The sequence below is a fragment of the Leptonychotes weddellii genome, chromosome 3, assembly GCF_054177405.1.
Source record: "Leptonychotes weddellii isolate Sample4059 chromosome 3, ASM5417740v2, whole genome shotgun sequence".
Classification (NCBI taxonomy): domain Eukaryota; kingdom Metazoa; phylum Chordata; class Mammalia; order Carnivora; family Phocidae; genus Leptonychotes; species Leptonychotes weddellii.
Window position 1 is genome coordinate 13,682,685 of NC_138371.1, and position 24,746 is coordinate 13,707,430.

General features: G+C 41.3%; 1 protein-coding gene across 10 annotated transcripts in view; it reads right to left on the reverse strand.

Annotated features, from left to right (window-relative positions):
- The window catches only part of MOGAT1 (monoacylglycerol O-acyltransferase 1), a 94,388-nt gene extending 73,952 nt beyond the window's left edge, over positions 1-20,436 (reverse strand). The window contains exons 1-5 of one of the 10 annotated variants that reach the window (XR_014143364.1): positions 19,990-20,431; positions 8,275-8,453; positions 7,525-7,729; positions 3,385-3,559; positions 1,835-2,034 (exon numbers count right to left, since the gene is read on the reverse strand). Coding sequence is in view for 9 of the 10 variants with exons in the window: in XM_081813502.1 (XP_081669628.1) it covers positions 1,835-2,034; positions 3,385-3,559; positions 7,525-7,729; positions 8,275-8,453; positions 19,990-20,083 (853 nt within the window). In the remaining variant the exon portion in view is untranslated. Of the gene's footprint in view, positions 1-1,834; positions 2,035-3,384; positions 3,560-7,524; positions 7,730-8,274; positions 8,454-8,768; positions 8,906-19,859 lie in introns of those variants that run through there. The other 9 variants (XM_081813502.1, XM_081813507.1, XM_081813501.1 and 6 more) reach the window with 9 other exon arrangements.
- Positions 20,437-24,746: the final 4,310 nt, after the last annotated feature.

The window sequence follows — 24,746 nt, forward strand, 5'->3', positions numbered from 1 at the left end:
GACTGAAGCAATTTTCTCTTATTCTAAGTCTTGAAGAAAAATGAGTTAGACAGGCACAAGTGAAGACCAAAGTTCTAGGTTTTCTAGTCGCAACAACGAATTCCGATTCGGTCATTTCCATTTGACCCTTGACCAATTAATTGTCAGTAGAGTTATAATTAGGCTGTATCATATGATGACCACTTTACTTAAAACTACAGTTTACCCCCACCAGGCGATAACTATAATCATTTAAATCAACAAAATACACTTGGCTTTCAACATTGGCAACTTACTTCATGTGTGTATGAGTTATACTTAATTAAACTTTTAGCTCCTAAAAATCATGTCTTTCAATTCTCCTCATATCCCCAAAAAGGCCAACTACAGTACTTTGCACATAAGGGACCAAAAATTACTACTTAATATTACAACAAAGAAAAATCATGGTCTAACCCATGTGGATTATCTGGTTAAAAAATATATATTATGCCAAAGAAATATAACCAGCTTATCTTGGAAAAACACAATTGCAAACTCATCTCTGGGTTCCCATTACACTAACTAATCAACAGTCTGTTAACATTCCATTTGAATTAAATACCTCATTTAAAAATAGTGTCACGTGGGGTGCCTGGGTGGCTCAGTCGGTTAAGCGACTGCCTTCGGCTCAGGTCATGATCCTGGAGTCCCTGGATCGAGTCCCGCATCAGGCTCCCTGCTCGGCAGGGAGTCTGCTTCTCCCTCTGACCCTCCCCCCTCTTATGTGCTCTCTCTCTCTCTCTCATTCTGTCTCAAATAAATAAATAAAATCTTAAAAAAAAAAGTGTCATGTGACTGCATGTGACATGCAAAGCTCTCAGAAACTGACAGTAAACAGTAAAATCCCATTCTAATGAAACAGATCTAAAAACATTTTGAATGTCATTTAATGGACTACCATGGTGAAACTTTTACGTCCAGTTTCAGATGAAGTATACAGTTTGGTTAACTGTGCTATTAGTATCTGGCTCTGCACTTTCTTCTGCTCAGCAATCCAGGTCACTTTCTGTGTGAAGAGCTAATTACTCTGCCCCTCAGTCCTTCCATCGACAATCTGTCACCTTCCTCCCCCATCTCAATTCCCCCCAATGTACCTTTTAAAATAAAATCAGTTCATGTTAGAATACATATAAAAACAGTGAGAGGCCCCCCAAAATGCTTTTGCTACAGAAACTAGTGCCTAGGTGAATTGCACACGATGAAGATTTCTATTACACAGAAATCTGCGTCGATTAATAGACTGATGTAATGTGTTCATCAAAGAATTGCTACGTTACAATCTGCTGGTACAGAGAAATAGATTCATATAGAATACTAGGAACCTTATGTCTAAATTGGATTCTCCCTGTTGTAGTTCAATAGTAGTATTCTCTTTTTTTTTTTTTTTTTAAGATTTTATTTATTTATTTGACAGAGAGAGACACAGCGAGAGAGGGAACACAAGCAGGGGGAGTGGGAGAGGGAGAAGCAGGCCTCCCATGGAGCAGGGAGCCCGATGCGGGGCTCGATCCCAGGACCCTGTGATCATGACCCGAGCCGAAGGCAGACGCTTAATGACTGAGCCACCCAGGCGCCCCCAATAGTAGTATTCTTGAAAGTAATCAATTTCCAAGTGGAAAATACAGTCATTTCTTAGCTAAAAGGCATGCCATAAATGAAGCTCAAGTCACATCTACAGGATTCTTATTTTAGGAAGTTCTTACTCAAAGCCCCTTCCCTTGCATTAGCCCTGCAATCAATAACAATAACATTGCTCAAAGTAAGGTAATACTTTTACTTATTCTAAGAAGCCTTTAGTCTTCGATATACATACCAACAGTGTGGATAGGTTTCCTATAGGGCATCAGGCCAAAATTGTATTGAAAAATTCCTCTGGCATGGAACAGCGGCAAAGCAAACCCCATGACCTTCTGTAGCTTCTCTTGCACAGTTCGAAGCCATGAGCCTTCAGGGTTGTTAACTTGTTTAAATAGCTCATTTTCTCCAAAAGAAAACACTGGGACCAAGGAGGCGCTACAAACAAAGCGGAAGAATACAAATTTTTAAGGAAAATGATTTAAGTATTTTATTCTGTTCAGATGACTTTTGCAACATATCCCAACAATTTTTCTTTTTTTTCTTTCAATCTTTTTATTCATTTATTTAATTATTATGTTCAAATAGGCAGCATATAGTACATCATTAGTTTTTGATGCAGTGTTCAACGATTGGGCATGCATTATGATGGGCACTGGGTGTTGTACGCTACTGATGAATCACTGAGCCAAGAATTTTTCAATGTTCCCATGTCTCCCTATACTGCTAATTTCATGTTTCAATCAATGAAGCTGACTTATACTTGAAATCCTTTGGGGCAGGGCGCCTGGGTGGTTCAGTCGTTAATCATCTGCCTTTAGCTCAGGTCATGATCCCAGAGTCCTAGGATCGAGCCCTGCATCGGGCTCCTCGCTCCGCGGGAAGCCAGCTTCTCCCTCTCCCGCTCGCCCTGCTTGTGTTCCCTCTCTTGCTGTGTCTCTGTCAAAAAATAAATAAAATCTTAAAAAAAAAAAAGAAAGAAAGAAATCCTTTGGGGCAGTACTTCAGCAGCTTAGCAATTCGTGGTATTTTATTCCATAGAAAAATCAAGGCTCCGGGAAGCTTCCTTTCCACCTAGAGTCCAGACCATGATTTGTTTGTTCATTTGGCTGGAAATTTATACTCCGTATATAAAATTTTGTACTTTTTGCTTGCTTTTTAAAATTTTTATTTATTTTTAAGATTTTATTTATTTATTTGACAGAGAGAGAGACAGCGAGAGAGGGAACACAAGCAGGGGGAGTAGGAGAGGGAGAAGCAGGCCTCCCACTGAGCAGGGAGCCCGATGCGGGGCTTGATCCCATCATGACCCGAGCCAAAGGCAGACGCTTAACGACTGCGTCACCCAGATGCCCCTGTTTGCTTTTTTAAAAAAATATTTTATTTATTTACTTGAGAGAGAGAGAAAATGCGTAGGAGGGGGAGAAGCAGAGAGAAAGGGAAAAGCAGACTCCCTGCTGAGCAGGGAGCCCAATGTGGGGCTCAATCCCAGGACCCTAGGATCATGACCTGAGCTGAAGGCAGATGCCCAACAGACTGAGCCACCCAAGTGCTCCTGTTTGCTTTGTTTTTAAAGGTGAGTTTAACTTCTGGATGCCATGGCACTGCACTACCTTAGGGGGAACGTTGTATGCCATTTCCCATGAACATCCACATCTGCTTTTATTTGAAGGTCAGCTAAGAGGAAGTCTGTGTTTAAGGACTGGAGAAATTACTTTATTTTTTTGTGTTCATTTAATAACATCTTAACTTCTCTGACCCAGGTACCTGAAATGAGAAGCTACTTACCCGTGGGTCAAAGCAATTTTAACAAATCCTTTCCGTTGGCGGATGAACAGAGTGAATTTTCCAGGATGGGCATCCAGTGATTCCTCTGCACCCCCAAGAACAATGACTGAAATGTTTCCACCTTCCTCCTTGCTCAGCACATGGGACACACTTTTCTTAGAAACTGAGACTGACCCTTAATGAATAAAACAAAAGGGCTAAGTATTTATCTTAAAAATTAAAATATTTCTCTCATAATATTCAATGGCATCAGTGAACATTTAACAAAATTCCCTAGAACATCTTGCTTAAAATTTTGTCACAGCCGGATCTTTGGTAATATATTCCATTCATAAAATATAACATTTTGTCAGGTGATTGGGTTAGGTCTTTAAAATGTCATTTGTTATTAGATCTTCCACTTATTTGGGTAGGTTGTACGCTGCTCAACTCTATGGATTCTATTCATATTGCACTATAAGTGAAAGGTGCCCTCTGCAGTTGTTCAGTGCACAACCTGCATAGCTGTACGTGGTGACCTTGATCACTACCCTGGTGAATCCTGGCTCAGAACCAAAAAGCATATTCTTTAGAGGAGGTTTCACTGGATCTTCTGAACACACAAGGGCCTGTTTTCAGATATTTTGTGTGGATTCTTGTTTCCCAAACCTAGATTTATAATGTAAATGATTTATTTCAAAAATTCAGACATTTGACAAATAACCAGATCTTTACATGGTTCCAAAATGTCTAGTCTGACTTTGATAAATTGTTTATTTAAGCTAGTTATATAATTGTTTGGTCTTTGTACCAGGCTTTCCCACATAAAAATAACTTTAAAGATTCCTTTTCAGATTTTGAATGTACTATGTACTCTTGGAGGAAAAGGCCATGAACTCTTACAGGGAAAAAAATATGAAAATACAAGCCACTCGTGACCTATATTAAAGAGATAATTGCTTTTTAAAGTTTTATTGTTTCCTTTCATTCATGGCTTTATCCATTTTTTGAGTCATAAGAGAATGTGTCAGACAGGCTTTATTAAGACACAACACACCCTCATTTCTCAAAGGACAATTATATGCTCATTTTACTGTAAGTGCCTATTACTGGGGGAATATAAAATAATGCAGGATTCTGAGTGAGCAACCACCTACTAAAGAGGCAGAGGGTGGTGGGTTAGAGGGTAGAGTACCTGAGTCTCAACGGGTTTGAACTTCTACTGGGTTCAAGGCATGGCCATTCTGCTCTGCATGCCCTGAGTGGGAGCTGGAGGCATAACTTCCATTGGAAAGAGGGCCTTCTGAGTTTCCAGACACCGGCCCTCCTCTGGCCACTTCTCAGTTCCTTCTCTGAGCTCCCTTTACTAACTGCTGCTATGTCTTAGGGCTCTAAGAACTACATATTTGTATTCCTCTAAAATTTCTATGTTGAAACCCTAATCCCCAGTAGGATGGTATTAAGAGGTAGGGCCTTTGGAAAGTAATTAGGTCATGAGAACATAGCCCCCAAGATGGGATCAGTGTCCTTGTAAAAAGAGGAAGAGGGGGAGGGTGCTGTCTCTCCGTCATGTGAGGACATAACAAGATGGCTGCCCGCAAGCCAGGAAAGGAGCTCGAACCAGACACCAGATCTGCCAGCGCCTTGATCTTGGACATCCAGCCTCCAGAACAGCGAGAAATAAATGTCTATTATTAAGTCACCCAGTCAGTAGCATTCTGTTATAGCAGGCTGTACTAAGACAGGCTCCTTCATAGTCTCTAACACCTTCTAATGTTATCTGCATACATGGATTCAAATACCACTTATGTGTGCTGAGTTCTCCCAAATCTATCTCCTGGGACCTCTTCTTCCTGAGGCTCTACACCCACACTTCCCGATGGCCCAATGGACGTGTCTACCTTGCCAACTCAAAGACACCTCAAACTCCATGTTTCCAGACCCAATGCACTGTATTCTTCTTGCAACATTACCCCTCAAGGTGAGTGGGACCATCATCTACCTTGTCACGCAAGTCAGAGGTGTAGGCTCCTCCCAAACATATTCCCGTCTTCTTAGCAACCATGTTGACTCCACTCATTCCTTCATTCAAAACACTTGTTGAGCACCTGCTCCAGGCAAGGCACTGGGCTAGATGCTGATCATACGACATACACAGTTGCTACCTTCCTGAGGCCGCAACAATCACTATGTCTTGTCGAATCCATCAGCTATTCTTCATATCGACCTCCTCTGGGCTCTGCGTGGCTGTTGTGATCTGATCTCTGCTACCTGCAGAGCCTTACTGGGCACATGGGAAGGAACGTGAGCCTCAAAACACAGAATGTGCCCTGGCTGACAGCTGATGAGTAGAGAGTCGCCAAAATGGACCAAGAGGAAAAGTCTGGAGGGGGGACTTACAGGGACTTAGAGTGACGGAAATCCCATGGGTAAGAGCAAAACAGGCACTGGTCAGCAAAGGACCTCTGAAACTCTATTGCTTCTTTACTACATGAGGTTTGGTACACATGTCTGTCTGTCTTTCACACCCAGAGAGGCAACCACCAAGGAAGGCACAGAGTAAAAGGGCAGCCTTGGGCCAGCGCCTGTCCTGGAAGCTGGTTCTAGGAAAAAATTGAGAACTCTCCAAATTTTGAGATAAGGATGCCCTGAAACTCTACCAGCTACAAATGTGGATATTTTTATTTAGCTTCTAGGATATCTCAGGTTATAGCAAAAAGGAAAAGATCTCATGATATCATAAGCCAGAAAGAACAGACAAGTTTAATCTCAAATGCCAGCTCAAGCAAATGGCAATGACTCTGAGGGCACTATATATAGAGAGAAAGACTCTTAAGATTGATTATATGTATCTGACGTGGCCACGGAGAGGGGTGTACCTACATCTCAGTTACCACTACCCAACCTCACTTGTGGCTGGAATCAGCAAACAGTATATTGTAAATGTATTTCTGTGCTTTTCTGAAATTTAAAAAATTTCCCTTTAATTTTTTTCCTTTTATAAAACTAACCCAATCGATGTCGGCAAAACAAGGAAGGGTTTTTTGGTTTTTTTGTTTTTGCCTCTATAGTAGTTTGGAGGTTTGGTGCTCCCTCTAGAGGCCAGACGCAGTGACAGCCAGACTGGACCAAGAGCCCAGGGCCATATGGGTGAAGGTCCATACACAGAACCTTGAAAACCCAGCCAGGGATCCTGGTCCTCTGGTGCTCAGTGATTTCCTATCAGGTATATAATGACAACAGAGACTTGAGAAATTAACAGGAAGTAATGAAAACCTGGAAGAGCCTGGAAAATTCTATCTCTGAATATCTACTTATTCATCCTGAAATTGTAAATTTTTTTTGAAATTATAAATTTTCAAAAAGAGACTATCCACTTTTCTTTATATCCAAGAAATGCAAGACAACAATAGTTAATGTAGACAATAAACATAAAGCACTTTGTAAGGTACTGCAGTTCACGCTGGGTCAGTAAGTAGGTCAAGTTAGAAAACCAAATAAGCTGAACCCCTCAAATTAACGTGAGAACTGTTAACACAAGCTTAGCCTCTGTGGACACTCATATAGTGTCTTTATAGCATTTCAGCTAAATTTTTTTCTTGGAATTGGTAGAATTATGGTTTCATTAACCGAAGAGTCTTCCACTAGCTCAGAGGAGCAGAGTAGAATGAACTCATTTCTGAGCCAAGTTCTATTTAATCTGGGAAGAAAGAGACAGATTAAGTATGCTTCATTTATATAGGGCCATCACGTCAAGACATATTGGAGGACATTTTCCATCTCTAATGCTCACAAACACAGGCAAAGTGCTTTTCCAAAGGTGCAATCTATCACTTGTTTGACCCAAGATTCTTTCTTCCACATCTGGATACACAAAATTCATTCATCAATTTATTCTTTCATTGAATTAACATCTATTGAATATTCCTATATCCCAGGCCCTATGCTAGAAAGGGGTGGGAAAAAAAAGAAAAAGACACGGTCTGTGTCGTCCTGGAACTTCCAGTCCAGTCGGGGAGGCAAGAATCATCCAAGCAGCATGGGAAGTATCAGACAGGGATACAGACACAGGGTTTTACTACGAAACTGTAAACCTGTGTTTGGGAGGTGTGGTCCTGCCACCCTAGAACACTGGAGAAATAACGATTTGCCTTCACTTACCACTGCTCATCAGATATTCTCGAAAGAGAGGACAGCGGAACCAAAATGGGAGCACATGAAGATATGTGGTGAGGCCAGGAAACAGCTCCTCGAAGTCCGAATAATTTGTACAAAAATTTCCAAAGGCTCCAGCAACAAGCACTCCATGGGGGTGAAACCCAAATATATAGTTGTGACTTGGATCCAAATCCCAAGTTTTGATGAGCTACAGTATATAGTGGGATTAAAAAAATAATAAAATGGTCCAGATTAGATTCCAATAAGAAACCAAGAAACTCATGATTAGTTTTTATGTCACAAGGAAATGGAGGGGCGCCTGGGTGGCTCAGTCAGTTAAGCATCTGCCTTTGGCTCAGGTCATGATCTCAGGGTCCTGGAATCGAGCCCCACATTGGGTTCCCTGCTTGGCAGGGAGCCTGTTTCTCCCTCTCCCCTCTGCTCATGCTCTCTCTCGCTATCTCTCTCTCTCAAATAAAATATTTTTTTAAAAAAAGGAAATGGGAAACATGACTTGTTTAGTTCTCTGCATTAGAGCTTTTTCCAAATTTTTAAACTATTTCCTGAGCCCAGAGCCCCCCACACATAGCCTTCGAAATGGTGTCAATTTAGCTTAGATCCTATTTAGTAATTTGGGCTGATTTGCAGGCTTTCTCTCTCTGAAAAGAAAAAAGCTTGAATTACCTGTGATGAAAACAAATTTCCATTCTTCTCCCAGCTCCAGATACTACAACATAAAACAATTCTACTCACGTGAATTGGAAAATAGTCCTTAAAATACTTCCAAACGGTCCAGCTTCTGACCCACTTGGATCTCCTGCCTCCTTGCTCTGGGGTACTCCAGTCAAAGTAAAGCCATGTCATATAAGGGACATAGAGGAACCAACAGTTGTATATGATCAGTATCACGATGATTCCAATGCACACCTGTGCTGTAAGAAAGGGAGAGACCTCAGGAATCAGAGTTAGTTAGCATCTGCTCACTGTACTATATAATCAGTGGTCCATGGCAGGGGGATTTAATTAATACAAAAAGTGCGTTAAACTGAGCCTCAGTCCAATATGACAAGACAGCAATGATACAGTATTATTTAACATTTATTGAATATTGACTATATGCCAAGTACTGTATTATGTACTCTGCCAAAATATTTTCATGTAATCCTTATATAGCTACAGTATTAATGAAGCAGCCACAGTCCTTTTCGTAGAAGAGAAAATGGCATAGAGAGGTTAAATGAACTGACCAAGCCCCAAAGAAAGGAAGTGGTTGATCTAAATCCATAGTCCACTCGCAAAGTCCCTGGCCTACAGCGCCTCCCTGACATGATACGTGGAGGAATCACTGCTGAAAGAAGGGATGCAGAGGAGTTCCTACTACAGGTATTTACCTTGCTGAGCAGTCATTATTTATGTGCCCACAAAGAGGGAACATTCTAGCAACAAACTCCGTTTTCAGGAACTCTGTTGCCAGAAACAGAAATAGCGTAGGAGCCTTAGTTCATCTTTCACTACTTGCAACATTTCATTATGACAAAGCAAAATCCAAATTGTTTATGCACCGAATGACATAGCTTCAAAATACATGAAGCAAGAACAGAGAAAACTTGACCTGGGTAGTAGTGACGAGAATGTTTGCCTTAAAGTAACACATTAAGCTAAGCTAGACATTTTTTTTTTATGTCTGTGCTATGATACTAAAAAATATTTATAAGAAGAGAAATATGGGGCGCCTGGGTGGCTCAGTCGGTTAAGCATCCAATTCTTGATTTCGGCTCAGGTTCTGATCTCAGGTTCCTGAGATTGAGCCCCGGGTCTTGGGCTCCACGCTTTGTGGGGAGCCTGCTTAAGATTCTCTCCCTCTCCCTCTGCCTCTCCCACCCCCACTCACATGCTCTCTCTCAAATAAATAAATAAAAGAGAGGGAGGGGTGCCTGTGTGGCTCAGTCATTAAGCGTCTGCTTTCGGCTCAGGTCATGATCTCAGGGACCTGGGATTGAGCCCCACATGGGGCTCCCTGCTCCGCGGGAAGCCTGCTTCTCCCTCTCCGACTTCCCCTGCTTGTGTTCCTGCTCTCGCTATCTCTCTGTCAAATAAATAAATAAAATCTTAAAAAAAAAAAAATAAATAAAAAGAGAGGGAGAGAAATATTAATGAGAAAGGAGGAGGGGAGCATAAAGTCATAAAGCTTGGCACCCAGTAAGCGCTCAATAAATGCCACCCATGACTTCAAGGAGTGCCACTGGGTCTTCCTCTTCTGTTAGGTGCTGCCGTCTTGGTTTTAGAGCTGACTTCAGTCGCCCAAAGTCCTGTCTACTCCCTATCAACTTTGTTACAAAGAGTTTTGTCCCCAAATCATCCATTATGGTATCTGATTAACAGCACCTTGATCTATCACAGTTTTGTAGATACAATTTTTTTTTTTTTTTTTTTTTGCCGAAAACAGAACATATATTTATATTTCTGGAGACATGTAAATCAGTAAATATCCCAGTATAGATTTAACCTAAATATAAAATTGACCCCCATAAGAGGAATGACCTGCTCTCTCCAGGGTAGGTTAAAGTTTGTTAAAGAAAAGCACATGAAAGGTGAAGGAAGTATGTGCCCTCTACCCCTTCGTGGAGTGTTTTGTTGCTTTCTGGAAAAGCCAGCATGATTGCAGAAGCACGGCCAAAAAGAGTGTCCTCTGCCCTCATTCCTACCAGGATCATTTCATTTTGCTTCACCTGCTTCCTTCTACCCAGGTCTGAGTGCTGACAATTCACCGCTGTTGGTTAATTTTCTCTTTATTTTACTAAAATGTGTCCAAAATGTACAAGAAACTTTGGTAGGTCTCATTACTCTGTACTCTACTCTAGGTCAGGTGAGCTGAGATGGAGCAGAGACGGGAGAGGACAGTTGCTGAGTGGAGACCACCTCCCAGGCAATGTCATTTTCTCTCCTCACAACCCTCAAGGTACACAGTACTGTCCCCATTTTGCAGATGTGGAAACTGAGGCGCAAAGATTCTGAGGGTCCAAAGGACTTGAACCTGGATCTGCCTAACTCTTAAACCCACACACTTTCTTTTTCTTACAAAACCAAACTAGTCTTAGCTCATGGCAACAGCACCATAAACTTACAAATATTTATTACAAGCACGTAGGCAGGCTCATAAGCATAAGAAATCAGGCAAATGGGAGGTTCTGTTTTCCTTACTATAATGATGGAGAAACTGAGAAAAAAAGCACAGTAACTTAATTTGAACCACAGAAGGAGTCAAGAGCAGATCCAGAAATAAAGTCCCCAGACTACTAATTCGGTGTTCCACTAACCCAACCACACACGCACTAATTGAATACATACTGCATCTATGTTTAACAGCCACTAAGCGTTCTGCATGGATGATGGTTAAAACATGGATCTGGAATTGGACTGCTTATGTTAGGAATCTGCCACCAGCTAGCTGCCTAACCTGGGGCGAGTTCTTTTACCTCTTGAACCTTAATGCCTTTACCTGTGAGATGAGCTAAGGAAAGCAGCCGCCTCCAAGGACCGTGGGGAAATAAATGCAGACATGCCATCGTGCCTGGCACACAGAAAGCACTTGACAAATGGAAGCCATTGTATTTACTATTAAACGTTTAGAAAATGCAAAAAGTAAAAGCAGATAAAATAGCACCCACATTCTTGTCACTCAACAAAAGTACTGATAAAATTTTCTTTGTGGTCTTTTTTTTTTTCCCCTATGAACAGGTTATGTTTCCTTAACATGGTTGATCACATTTTTTTTTTAATTTCTGTATTGTATCTCTTATGATGATCTCACACTAGCTGTTTTATATTATAAATTTCGTATTAAAACCTCTTCAAAAATGGTATTTTTGATGACTGATTCACATTCCATTGAATGGCAATACTAATTCAACCATCCTTTTCTTTTTGAAAATGTGGGCTTCTAACAAATTTTCTCTATAAACATAATCCTGCATAACATTTCCCCTACATTTTAATTTACTTCTAGAGGACAGTCAGTAAAACCCTGGATCACCAAGCAGAAACACCTTTGTCACTTGATACACTTTGATTCCTTACGATCCAAAGGAGTTGGTCTAATTTAAACTCCCACTTCACACATTGCATACATTCTTTAATATTTCATATCATAAACAGCACCAAAATAGCTTTTTAAATCCCGTGATCCTAAATTAGATTGAAAGAAGAAAACACTAAAAAAACTAGGTGACCGGATCACCTCTCTTTTCTATTTTTATCCCATTAAGCAATCCAAGGTAACATGATTCTTCTGAATTGGAGGTCAAAGAGAAAAGATACAAAAGTCTACTCCAACATACTGCGCAGTTCTCAAAACTGATGCTGATACTTTTTTAAAATTGTCTTGATCCACAAACCAAGTTGCCCGGAAGGCCTGAATTTTAGTTGCTTCGACCGAGGTATATGTTGAATAAAAAATCACAAGCCAAAAAAAAATTAAAATTAAAAAAAAAAAAAAAAGAAAACCACAAGCCAGCCTTTATCATTCATACTCTATTATAACTTCATGCCCACAGATTCTACTTCCTCTACATCATTAGGAAGCTGCCTCCCCCTTTTTTTTTTTATTGAAGTGAAACTTACATAACACAAATGAACCATTTTAAAGAAATCAATCCAGTGGTGCTTAATACATTCACAATGTTGTACAACTACCACTTCTACCTAGTTGCAAAATACTTAGATCACTCAAAAATAAAACCCTGTGTTATACACAAATAATGAATCATGGAACACTACATCAAAAACTAATGATGTAATGTATGGTGATTAACATAACATAATAAAAAATAAATTAAAAAAATGAAACCCTGTACCCATCAAGCAGTTACTCCCCATTCCCTTCTTCTTTGCCCCTGGCAACCACCACTCTGCATGATATCTATGGATTTACCTACTCTAGATACTTCATATAAATGGAATAATCCAATATGTAAGCTTCTGTAGACTTTCACTTAACATCAGGTGTTTGAGGTTCATCCATCTTGAAGCATGTATCAGTACTTCATTCCTGTTTAGGGCTGAATAATATTCCCCTCTATGGCTGTATCATGTCTGTTCGACATTCACCATTCAACATTTGGGTTGTTTCCACCTTTTGGCTACTGTGAATAGTGCTGCGATGCTCCACGCACTTCAACAGTACTAAAAGTCAGAAACAAATAAGGCTCAGCCAAAATGCATGGCATTGTCATTAAATTTAGCATCACCAATAAAGTGACAAAATGACATGATGCCTCTTGATATGATCTAATGGAAAATAAACCCCATCACTTTTGTGGTCTTTTTGCCAAAAATGCTCAACCTGACTCTAATCATGACAACATAATTAGGCAAGTCCAGACTGCGGGACATTCTATAAGTAACTGGGGCTGTTCAGAAAATATCAGTGGTATAAGAGATTAAAAAACAAATAAAAGGTGGGACGCCTGGGTAGCTCAGTTGGTTAAGCGGCTGCCTTCGCCTCAGGTCATGATCCCAAGGCCCTGGGATCGGGCCCCACGTCGGGCTCCCTGCTCAGCAGGGTGCCTGCTTCTCCCTCTGCCTCTGCCCCTGCTCATGCTCACTCTCTCTCTCTCTAATAAGTAAATAAAATCTTAAAAAAAAAAAAAAAAGGTGTAGAAGCTGGTCTAGCTTTAAAGGAAAATATGAGGACAATTAAGGAAATTTGAATATGAACCATATATTAAATAAGATTATTATATCACTAACAAATTTCTTGGGTATGATAATGGGATTGTGATTATGTAGAAAGTTTTCAAGAAACACATTCTATAGTATTTAGCATGAAGTGCCATGATGTCTACAACTTAATTTCTTTTCTTACTTTCAAATGGTTCAACAGCAACAATAATAACAAAGTGTGTGTGGAGGGAGAGAGAATGTGCTCACACATGCAAATGTGGAAAAACGCTAAGAGCTGGCGAATCCAAGTTAAAAAAAAAATGTTTACTGAACTATTCTTTCAGTACTTCTGGAGGTTTGAAATTTTCCAAAATTAAAAAATGGGAGGAAATGTATGAACCACACATATACCTGATCATAGCAGGTTAAGCACTGCTGCCTGGCTGGGAATGAGCTGGAACCTCATAGAGCCAGTCCTGCAGCTGCAAAATAAATCTTGACTTCCAACCTCTCACATATAAAGGAAATGAGACTGATTCAATGACCCACTTCCAGCTTCAAAGCTGCCTGTAGGTTTCCCTAGCTTTATAGAAAAGAAGTGTTCTAGCAAAATCGGGGATGAAGATTACATTTTTTCCATGAACTGAAGACTTTTGGCAAGGAGTGGTGGCAAGGTCTACGATTTGGGGTGGGGAAGGGTCCTTCAGTGCTTCCGTGGACACATGCCGTTCCTGCAGCATTGAGTAATGATCTTCCTCTGCTGCCCTCACTCTTTCTGACTCCAGTGCTCTCACCTGGATGCTGAATATCAGTTCAAGGGCACTGAACAAGAAAGTACAAATGCAAAGGCATAGTACAGTGTCTAATCCAGGACAAATGCCCCATCAGTGTTAGCAGAATTGGAAAAGGCCATGAATCCTAATAACGTGTTTTACCTATGCTCACTTCAAAGACCTGATGTACATAAATTGATAAATTCCTTTAAGTTCTAGGTTTAACAGTTTTTCAAAATTTAAGACAGTAATATTTATAACATGGAAAAATAATTGGTTAATGAAACTTAGATAACACACAGAAAGCCTTTGGAATAGAGACGGTATACGGGAAACTCTCCGTAAATGTTATTAGCCCCTACTGACTGCTTGAGACCTTTAAAAAACCAATGGCACACGGTTCAGTCCAAAATGTTATTTGATTTGTTCTCCAGTGCAAATATTACTTTAGTAAAAATAAGTTTTAAAAACAGGTAAACAGGAGGAAAAATATGCCAAAATACTAATAATTACCTCTGGATAAGAATATGGAATTTCTCTAGGGTCTTTAAAAGCCCTTCTACCCTGCTCAGTTTTTCTAATTACTAATCTGAATTATCGTATAATCAAAAGATTTTTTTTTTTTTAAAGATTTTATTTATTTATTTGAGAGAGAGAATGAGAGAGAGCACATGAGAAGGGGGAGGGTCAGAGGGAGAAGCAGACTCCCTGCCGAGCAGGGAGCCCGATGCGGGACTCGATCCCGGGACTCCAGGATCATGACCTGAGCCGAAGGCAGTCGCTTAACCAACTGAGCCACCCAGGCGCCCTCAAAAGATTATTTTTAGAAAAGAAATAAAATGACTCCACCAGAAAGAAATAAGAAACAAAACTGTAGAACAAATCTACTTAGGTAAGAATATTCTCGTCTTGAACATGATTCTATTAAATTTCCATGAGCAAACAGCATCAGAAGAATATTGCAAAGACTACTTAAGTTTTATTCATTTGGATTAAATAGCGACCAATATTAAGAAATAATTGAAAATATTTAATTTGTATGTGTATCCTTCCCACTTCTATCAAAGAAGTTTTCATTTCTCCCCTATGAAAATTGTTTCTATACTTATTTTAACCATGCAACAGAGTGCACACACAGGAAGAAAATGGAATTCAGAGTTTAGCACATCACATTCTTTTCTTTCCTGTTCCTGAGGCATTGTATTTCAAAACACAATCAGAGCCATCTGTTGATTATAAGAATGTAAGCGTAACATTCTTCTGATTTTTAAAATTCCTGTTTTAAGGGAACTTACCTCCCAGAGTTTCTTAGGATGGTGCTAAAAGACAAATCTCAGACCCCTCTGCAGAATTTTGCAGCTCAGTATTCCTCATGGGTGGGTCTGTTCCACACTGCTTTTAAAAAGTTTTAGGGAGAGGGAACTGCATTTTTCTTGTCTAAAAGCAAGTCTTTATTGGACCCACTTCTTCACCTAATGAATGCACATAAATTACCAGGATCCAGTTGAAACTAATCCCATGTTCTTAATATTTCTAAATGTTTCCAATCTGAAGGACAAAATAAGCACAACTATTTGGTATAGCTACGAACTGAAAACCATAATTAAAGAGAGACATAACTAAATACAACATGTGGGTTCCTTTGCTATAAAGGACATTTGTGGGGCAGTTACCAAAATGTGAATAGGGTCTATGTATGGATTCTATGTATGGATTAGATTGCTGAACTGTATCAGTTACTTTTCTCATTTGGATAATTGTACTGTGGTTATGTAAGAGAGTATCCTTGGTTTTAGGAAATATGCACTAAAGTACGTAAGGATAAAGAGAAACCATGTCTGTAACTTATCCTTAAAAACTTAAAAAAAAATAGTAACTGTGTGCGTGTGTGTGCGTGTATATGTGTGTGGGGAGAAAGACGGACAGAGAAAGAAAGAAAGAAAATATGGTAAAATGTTAACATTTGGGGAATCTGATGAAGGAATATTGGAATTTTTGTAATTTTCTAGACCTTTTCTTTTTTTTTTTTTTAAGATTTTATTTATTTTTGTGAGAGTGAGGGAGCACGAGCAGGGTGGGGGCAAGGGGGCAGAGGGAGAAGCAGGCTCTGGGATCATGACCTGAGCTAAAGGCAGACACTTAACCAACAGAGCTACCCAGGTACCCAGGTGCCCAGAATTTTTATTTTCTACAATGAGTATTTCTGAAATTATTTCAAAATAAAGAGTTAAAAAAAAAAATGTAATGGCCCTCCCTGAGACCTACAGAATCAGTCTCTGGGGAATTTGTATTTTAACAAAAATCCCCAAGTGATTCTTAAATAGGCTCTAAAGTTTAAAAACTTCTGATATAAAAAATACAAAAAAAAACCACACACAGTGGAAGACTCAATATTTTTGAGATATCAATTTTCTCCAAATTCATCTATAGACTAATCTCAATAAAAAATCATTTTCAATGAAAATCCCAGCAGGCTTTTTTGTGTGTGTGTGTGGAAATAGACAAGCTGAACCTAAAGTGCACATGGAAACACAAAGAATCTATATGATAATCAAAACAACTTTGAAAAAAAAGCACCAAGGTCTGAGGACTAATGAGATCTGATTCCAGAAATTATTATAAAGCTACAGCAATCACAACAACATTGTACTGGCATCAAGATAGGCAAACAGATGAATGGAACAGAATAGAGAGTCCAGAAGTAAACCCACCCCTATACAAATACCTAACTTTTGACAAAGACACAGGGCACTACAGTAGAGAAGGGACAGATTTTGTTTTTGTTCTGTTTTTTAAGACATGGGGCTGGAACAACTGGATTATACATATGTGGAAAAAATGAACTTAGACCTTGTAGCATATACAAAAATTAACCCCAAATGGATCACAAACCTATATATAAAACATAAAACTATAAAACATGTAGAAGAAAATATAAAAAATCTTTCTGGCCTTGGATTAAGCAAAAAATTCCTACATAAAACACCAAAAACACAATCCACAAAGAAAATATGGATAAATTGGACTCCATCAAAATTAAAAACTTCTGCTCTTTAAATGACACTGTTCAGAGAATGAAAAGATAAACCCTAGAGTGGAAGAAAAATCTATACAAAGTACATAGCTGATGAAAGACTTGTATCCAGAAGAACACAACCAACTTTCTAAACCCAATAGAAAACAAGCAACCCAATTAAAAATGGGCAAAAGATTTAAGCAGGTACTTCAAAAGGTAAGATATACAGATAGCAAATAAGCATATGAAAAGATGCTCAACATCATTAGTCACCAGGGAAATGCAAGCTAAAACCACAATGAAACACTACTACGCACTTATTAAATTGCAAAATTTTTTAAAAAATGGCTCTATCAAGTGATGGCAAGGATCTGGAGCAACCATGCACTGCTGGTGGGAATAGAAAATGGTACAACCACCCAGGAAGAAAGTTTGTCAGCTTCTTAAAAAGTTAAACCTGGGGCGCCTGGGTGGCTCAGATGGTTAAGCGTCTGCCTTCGGCTCAGGTCATGATCCCAGGGTCCTGGGATCGAGTCCCGCATCGGGCTCTCTGCTCCTTGGGAGCCTGCTTCTCCCTCTGCCTCTCTCTCTCTGTCTCTCATGAATAAATAAATAAAATCTTTAAAAAAAAAAAAAAGGCACCCAGGCGCCCTACTGTGACTTGTTTTAAAATGTTTGCAAAAACAATAGATAAAACTAATATGGCAAATTGTTAAAATAATTATAAACACAGGTAATGGGTATATGAGAGTTCATACACTTCTCTCTACTTTTTGCATTTGGAAAGTTTTCAAAATAAAATTACTGCTATATATAGTACAAAATAATATGCTTCCAGCAACACAAATGTCAAATGCATGCAATAAAAGCATTTAAAAGGTCTGCAAGCCACTCTAGTCTGACTCAAATTAAGAATCATTAGTCAGGGGCGCCTGGGTGGCTCAGTTGGTTAAGCGACTGCCTTCAGCTCAGGTCATGATCCTGGAGTCCCGGGATCAAGTCCCGCATCGGGCTCCCTGCTCAGCGGGGGGTCTGCTTCTCCCTCTGACCCTCTTCCCTCTCTTGCTATCTGTCTCTCATTCTCTCTCTCTCAAATAAATAAATAAAATCTTTAAAAAAAAAAGAGAGAAAAGAAAAAAAAAAAGAATCATTAGTCAGACCTAAGTCACTAGTTCACTCACATTTGACACTTGTGGCTCTTCCACCTACTTAGAGCCATGTGACCTTGAGCAATTGACTTCACCTCTGAGCTCCCTCATTTGTAAATGCGTACCGGGGTAGTTCCTATATCACAGTGTTGCTGTGAGGATGACGCAGGTTAATACAACTAGAGACACATGGGGTGGAGAGCCTCCCTTCCGGGTGACAGAGTGGAGAGAGTCATTCAACCAAGTATTTATTTTTGCCTTCCAGGGGCCAGGCATGGGCTGAGGGCTCCTTCACTGAGCTGGTGGACAAGGCTGGTCATACAGACCTCTCTCAAGTAACCGCAGGCATGAGTAAATACAAGCAATGATGAGTGCCGTGCAAGAAAAGGACCAACCGTGGGCCACCAGAGATGTGCGACTGATCGGCAAGGAAGACAGTCTCCAAGTTCAAGCCATTGGAGTGGGCGGCCCAGCAGTGAAAGCAGGGACCCTGGGCAGAATACTTGGGTTTGCGGCCAGTTCCTCCAACTGTGACCTTGAACAATTTACTTCACCTCTTAGTTTCCTCGTCTGTCCAATGAGTGCAGGGATGAACACTACTTGTCTCCTAGGGTTGTTGTGAAGATCGCAGGGTTAATAGTATATGGTGCTTTGGAGTGTAATGCTACCACACCTGTCACACGGTTTGGCCTGTGAGGGCTTAATGAGTTCACGGTTTGAAGTTCCTTTTTCAGTAAACCCTAGCTGTACCGTAGAGTCACTTGGAGAGTTTGTGTATATACACACACATTTATATGGTTACATACATACAAAATATTGATGCACGGGGCTCCATTCTGTAACGAATGAATTAGAGATTCCAGGGATAGAGCCTGGGCATCTGTATTTTTTTTAGAAGTTCCCCTAGTGATTCTAATGTGCAACCAACCAGGGTTGAGAACCACGGACCTAAGCATTCAAAATGTGAAACCATTTCAAAAAAGTGTAGACCTCTACAGTGCAATGAGTTTATTATTACTGTTATTGTGGCTTCCACAGTGTACAACCCATGATCTTAGTATAGCATACAAATGATGTTAGCCTTCAGAAGAGTGCAAGTTCTCAGTAATTCCTCCCTCTTTTCATACCATCATCCCCCATTTATTCCAAGAGCTGAACAAACATCCAGGAAAAAAAGCGCTCAGGTAAACCACCCTGCTCCATCTAGAGACTGCCTCAAGGTGCCTTTCTCGATAGGATTAACTTGGGAACAAGCTAGAACACACCTGTGGGTCGAGTTACTTACATATAGAAGCCACCCAACCCAAACTGATGTTTGCTGCAGCCTTCCTCGTACAAAGGTACCTTTCTGCACCCGGATGATCTTAAACACGGAAAAGCTAATACGGCTATTTGTCACAAGGGTGGGATGAGGAAGGAATCAGGCTGTAAATACTCGGGCATTGGTTTTCTATGAATTCAGGAAACAAGTTTACTAACATTTGCGGGGCCATATAATGCAATGTTCCATGGCTTGATTGGATTGTGGTTACATTTGGGTGTATTCATTTGCCAAAAGTCATGAAGTTGTATAATTATCATCTGTGCCTTTTACGGTAGGTAAGGTACGCATCAATTAAAAAAAAAGCACAGGGGAAACAGCTGCCAAAGAGTTGCTCGCTACGAGGTGCACGTGCGGAGAGAAACCAAGAGTCCCAAGTTAGTTCGAACTCCCTCTTTGACCTGCGTGTTCTGACTTACACGGGAAGAAGGGCTGGAGGATCTAAGCATGTCCTTGGACAAGGACTGTCCGCGAGGGAGAGACGGAGGCCCCCTGCACCGCGGAGTCTGGCCTGGATCTTGAGCGCCCGGAAGCGCGCGGGGCCCTTACCGAGCAGCAGGAAGGACAGGACCCACTGCAGCACCGCGGCCGTCTGCAGCCGCCGCGCCAGCGGGATGTTGAGCGGCGCAAACTCGACCTTCATGCTCCGGCCCGGGAGAGGACTGCGCCGACTGCGGGCGTCTCGAACCCGGTTGCTCCGCGGCGCCTAGGAGGAACGCGCGGCCGGAATCGGGCCCCGCGCGGGACAACCCCGGGGCAGCGAGGGGGAAGCGGTGGCCGCCGCGGAGCGGGCGGGGGCCGGACTTTGTCGGAGGGGGTGGGGCGGGAGGGCTGAGCCTGGGGGCTGCCAATCGCGCGCGCCCGGACCCGGGTGCAGCTGGCGCGCCCGGGCGCATTGGCCCGAGCGCCGGGGCGCTGGTGAGGGCGCGCCACTGTGGGTACTAGGGACGGCGAGAGAGGTCAGCTGGTGGCCTGCCCGAGGTCGGCAGCGTGGGCTTCCCCAGCCTTGCTCCACCGGGATCTCCACCGGGATCTGACCATTGTTCAGGGGATCGGTCACCTTCAGTATCCGCCCTTAAACCCACCCCTTCCTCCGAACACTCTGGGGAAGGTTTAGTTCAAGGAATCGCCCATCAGCTAAAAGGAGGCACGGGGCGTAGCTTCTTTGCACGCAGGGTACTCTTGTGTTTATTGGTCTGTGTCCCCAACACCACTCTTTAACTGCAGGGGGAGAGGGGAGGCAGGGATCTGGCCTCCTCTCTTGGGTACTCAGATCCCTACACTAGTCCTGGAAACTTTTCATTTATTCATTCATTCAGCAGATACTGACTGAATACCTACCGCAGGCCAGGAACTATTCTGGGCCCTGAGCATATACCTGGTAACCTAGTCACGCAGTACAAATTATGGGCGGAGACAAACATTAAGCAAAATAACCACACAATTGGGTGTATAATTGCAAAGTGAAATCCTACTGTGAAAGAGTGAAGGAAGGTTCTAAGACTTAGACTGGAGGTCAGGGAAGTCTCTGAATAAGTATATAACAGCTATATATATGTATAGCAGTATATAACAGCTTATAACAGCTATAAAGGTGAATCTAGTTAACTGAGGGAGTCATCCAGACAAAGAGGAGCACATGTGCAAAGGTCCTGTGGCTGAAATTCAAAGAAAATCTATTGGGAGTTCAGGGAACAAGGAGGAGATTGGGGTGGAATGAGGCAAAAATGGTGGCCAAAGGCCAGATCCTTGCAGGCTGTTTGGGGTTCAACTATTTACCCTAACACCTGTCACTGAAGGGTTTCAGTTATGATGCATTAAATGGATAGATTCTGAATAGTTGCCTAGTCCTTGTGAGCACCGCTACATTTTTTAATACTACCTACTGTATAGTTGAACAACTCCAAGTGGCAGGTGGTTAAGTCATTGCTAGAAGGGATCTGCAACAGGGCAAAACAAAGTTGACTAGCCACCCCACCACCATGCTCCTTTCTCCAACAATTCTAATAGAAAGTTGGATACAAATGAACACTTAAGGCAAGGTAGTTTAGGGAAGTTGTGACTTTTTGTATGCAAAACTTGCTGGTTTGTGTTTCTTGTTTGTTTTTCCTAGTTGAGGATTCACTTTCTTCTTTTAGACTTCTTCCCTGAGCCTTCCCCCAGTGCTAGTAGGGATACTATGAGTACACACTATTTCAGATGTCATGCAAAGCCCTTTGCTCATCCTAGAGCAACCCTGTGAAATAAGCATTAGCTCATTTTGCAGTTAAATCCAGGCTCAAAGTCACACAGCTGGCAAAGTGGGAAAGATTCAAATACAGTTTTGTCTAAAACCCAGAGAGGAGAGTCATCCCTTCATTAAATGAATCTCACATGGAACAAACGACTGAGTGCTCGCTTTGCATCGGCATTGCCCGTGGTGTTGATAACACAAAAGTAAATTAAGACATGGTCTCTGAGCCTTTGAGCATTCATTCATTGATTATTTATGAAAAGGCTTCTTGTGCTAGGCACGAGCTGGGGAGTGGGTATGTGCTATAATAGTGAACAAGAAAGGTCTCTGTCCTCATGGGGCTCACAGCCTCCTGGAAGAAACAAAATAACCACATGGGTATAGAACCAAATGTATGATAGTGCCTGAAAGAAACATGCTCGTTCCAGTGATGGGGAATAATGAGCATCTATTTAGAACAGATTGGAAATAAGAGTGGAAGTAGGCAGACCCTAAGGAAGCCACCCTAGGGTGAAAGTAGGAGATGGTGGTGTGGTCTACTGTGGTAGTAAAGGAGGATAGAGATGGATTTGGGATATGTAAGGGAAATATAAATGGTAGGATTGGCTAATTGGATTCACAGTTTCTTGGTAAATAAGCCATCCAGACTTCTCCTAATCATGTGACGTTTACTGTACTGAATCATGCTCTTGTCACTTTTCCAGGCCCTCAGCTAGTAGAAAACGCTGTTAGACCCTAGCACAGCACACTGAAGCAAAGCATGGCCCCTCCAGGGTGCAGCCAATCACCATCTTAAGCAACAATTAAATCACTCATTTAATATTCAGCACGTCTCTGTGTATTGTATCGTGCCCCAGGTTATTGCCGCTAAATGATTACTGAAATTAAATGGTGAGAAAGCTTTAATTTATCAAGCTATTCAAAACCAACTCTTCTCATATTTCCAGAACTAAAACTTACATGAAAACATGAACCGTAAACATTATCTTTCCAAACTACACATTTCATGGAATGGGGAGCTGAGAGCAGAGAAGTTCAGTGATTTGCCCAAGATAACCCAGCCAGTTACTGGCAAGGAATAGACCTAGCTCTCTTCCTAGCCTACTAAAATGGATGAGGAGAAGCAACATGGTATGCGATCATGGTTTCAAACTTTGACTCTAGCAGGGGAATTTTTTTCAATCTTCAAAAGATCTCCGACTGATAAAAAGAAATCCAAGTGAGCCTGCTCTTATTGGAAAATAAGGTGGGGAACCCACTTTCTCAGCATTTTCCCCCTTCCCATAGCGACTATATTTGTAGCAAAATGAAATTGACATTAAACAGTTTCAGAAGCTCCGATGGTTTGGCAAAACCCAGTTTGGAAGCTTATTTGGCTTTTTTTTGTGTGTGGGCATCCTAATATTTGGAGAAGTACAAGGTCTGAATGGGGTTGCAGTTAAAAAAAACCCCATCATATATGTCAATATTACTGAGTGCTTACCACCTAGCAAGTACTGTACTTATGCTTTATGGTGCTGTGTCTGATGTAAACCTCCCCCCACCCCCGCCCACAACTGCTCTCCAGTCTAGGTACTGTTATTCTTGACCAGTGAAGAGATCGAGACCACAGGTGAAACGAACTGTTCACCTATTAAGTAGTAGAACTAAGTGTCTGTGTTTTGAACATAGGTTTGTCTGTTTCCAGAGCCTGAGCACATAACTGCTGTTTCTTAAATGATAGCACAAGGAAGGAAGGGAACATCATCAAAATGGGGAAGTCGTGGAACAGTGAGCAGAAGAATGCAGAGGACCAAATGTGTCATAGTTTGGCTGGGATTATTCATTCAATCCACAAATATTTACCAACCACATACTGTGTGCTTGGGCATTGGGTATATGTGAGTGAATAAAACATATATAAATTTTCAAAAATTCAACCACAATATATCAAATACCTGTGCTGTGGCAAGTCCTGATGCAATCATGAGGATAGGAAATCATCGCTGTCCTGCTTGGAGATCTGAGATTCCGCCAACCTAGGGTGGTTCCTCTTTCTAAGTCTCGGCTCTAGTTAAGGAATAAGAAGATGACAGTTCAGATTGCCTCATAGGTTACAAACCCTACCCGTGGAAATGACTAGGGTGGTTCCTCTTTCTAAGTCTTGGTTCTAGTTAAGGAATAAGAAGATGACAGTTCAGATTGCCTCATAGGTTACAAACCCTACCCGTGGAAATGACTACTTCAAAATCGCTTCCTTGGGGCGCCTGGGTGGCTCAGTCGGTTAAGCGTCTGCCTTCGGCTCAGGTCATGATCCCAGGGTCCTGGGATCGAGGCCCTCATTGGGCTCCCTGCTCTGCGGGAGGCTTGCTTCTCCCTCTCCCACTCTCTCTTGCTTGTGTTCCCTCTCTCGCTGTGTCTCTCTCTGTCAAATAAATAAATAAAAATCTTTAAAAAAATAATAAAATCACTTCTTTGTTTTAGTTTTTTTCCTGTGCATTTCACATCAGGTAATTTCAACTAACAGGAAGAGAATGTTTTGCCATTAACATGACATTTTATTGCAGCCTAAGCTAATATGTTCCCGTGTTGTTGTTTTTTTTTATGTTCCCATCTTTAAGTTGAAAAGGAAATAGTATTCTTCCCAGATTGAGAGTTCTCAGAGGGGATAGTTTAGGACAAAGGTCACCATGCCAGTTTTCATAAGGTGCATTCATCATAAAGGCAAATATTCTCCTTCTCTCTTGGACACACACACCCACATATTCATGAAACTCAAACATCATGGTTACCATAATTCACTGAGAGTGACCAGATCTGGTTAAAGTCAATGGAAGGCCATCATAATGGTAGTTTCAATGGAATGCCCTTTAAGAAGTCCTGTTTTCAACACTCTTTTGAACTAAGTTCAAGAAATTTGCTCTGGCCCCTCTGTTTTCTTATTGTCCTTTCAATTAACTTATTTTATCAATCTGACAGGGCTTGAGTATGCTTACTCTGGGCAGAGTTGCAGGAGTCTTGCCCAAGATAGCCACCATGATTTCTCTTTTCATGAGGCTTTGTAGCCACCATGATTCCTCTTCTCATGACCCTC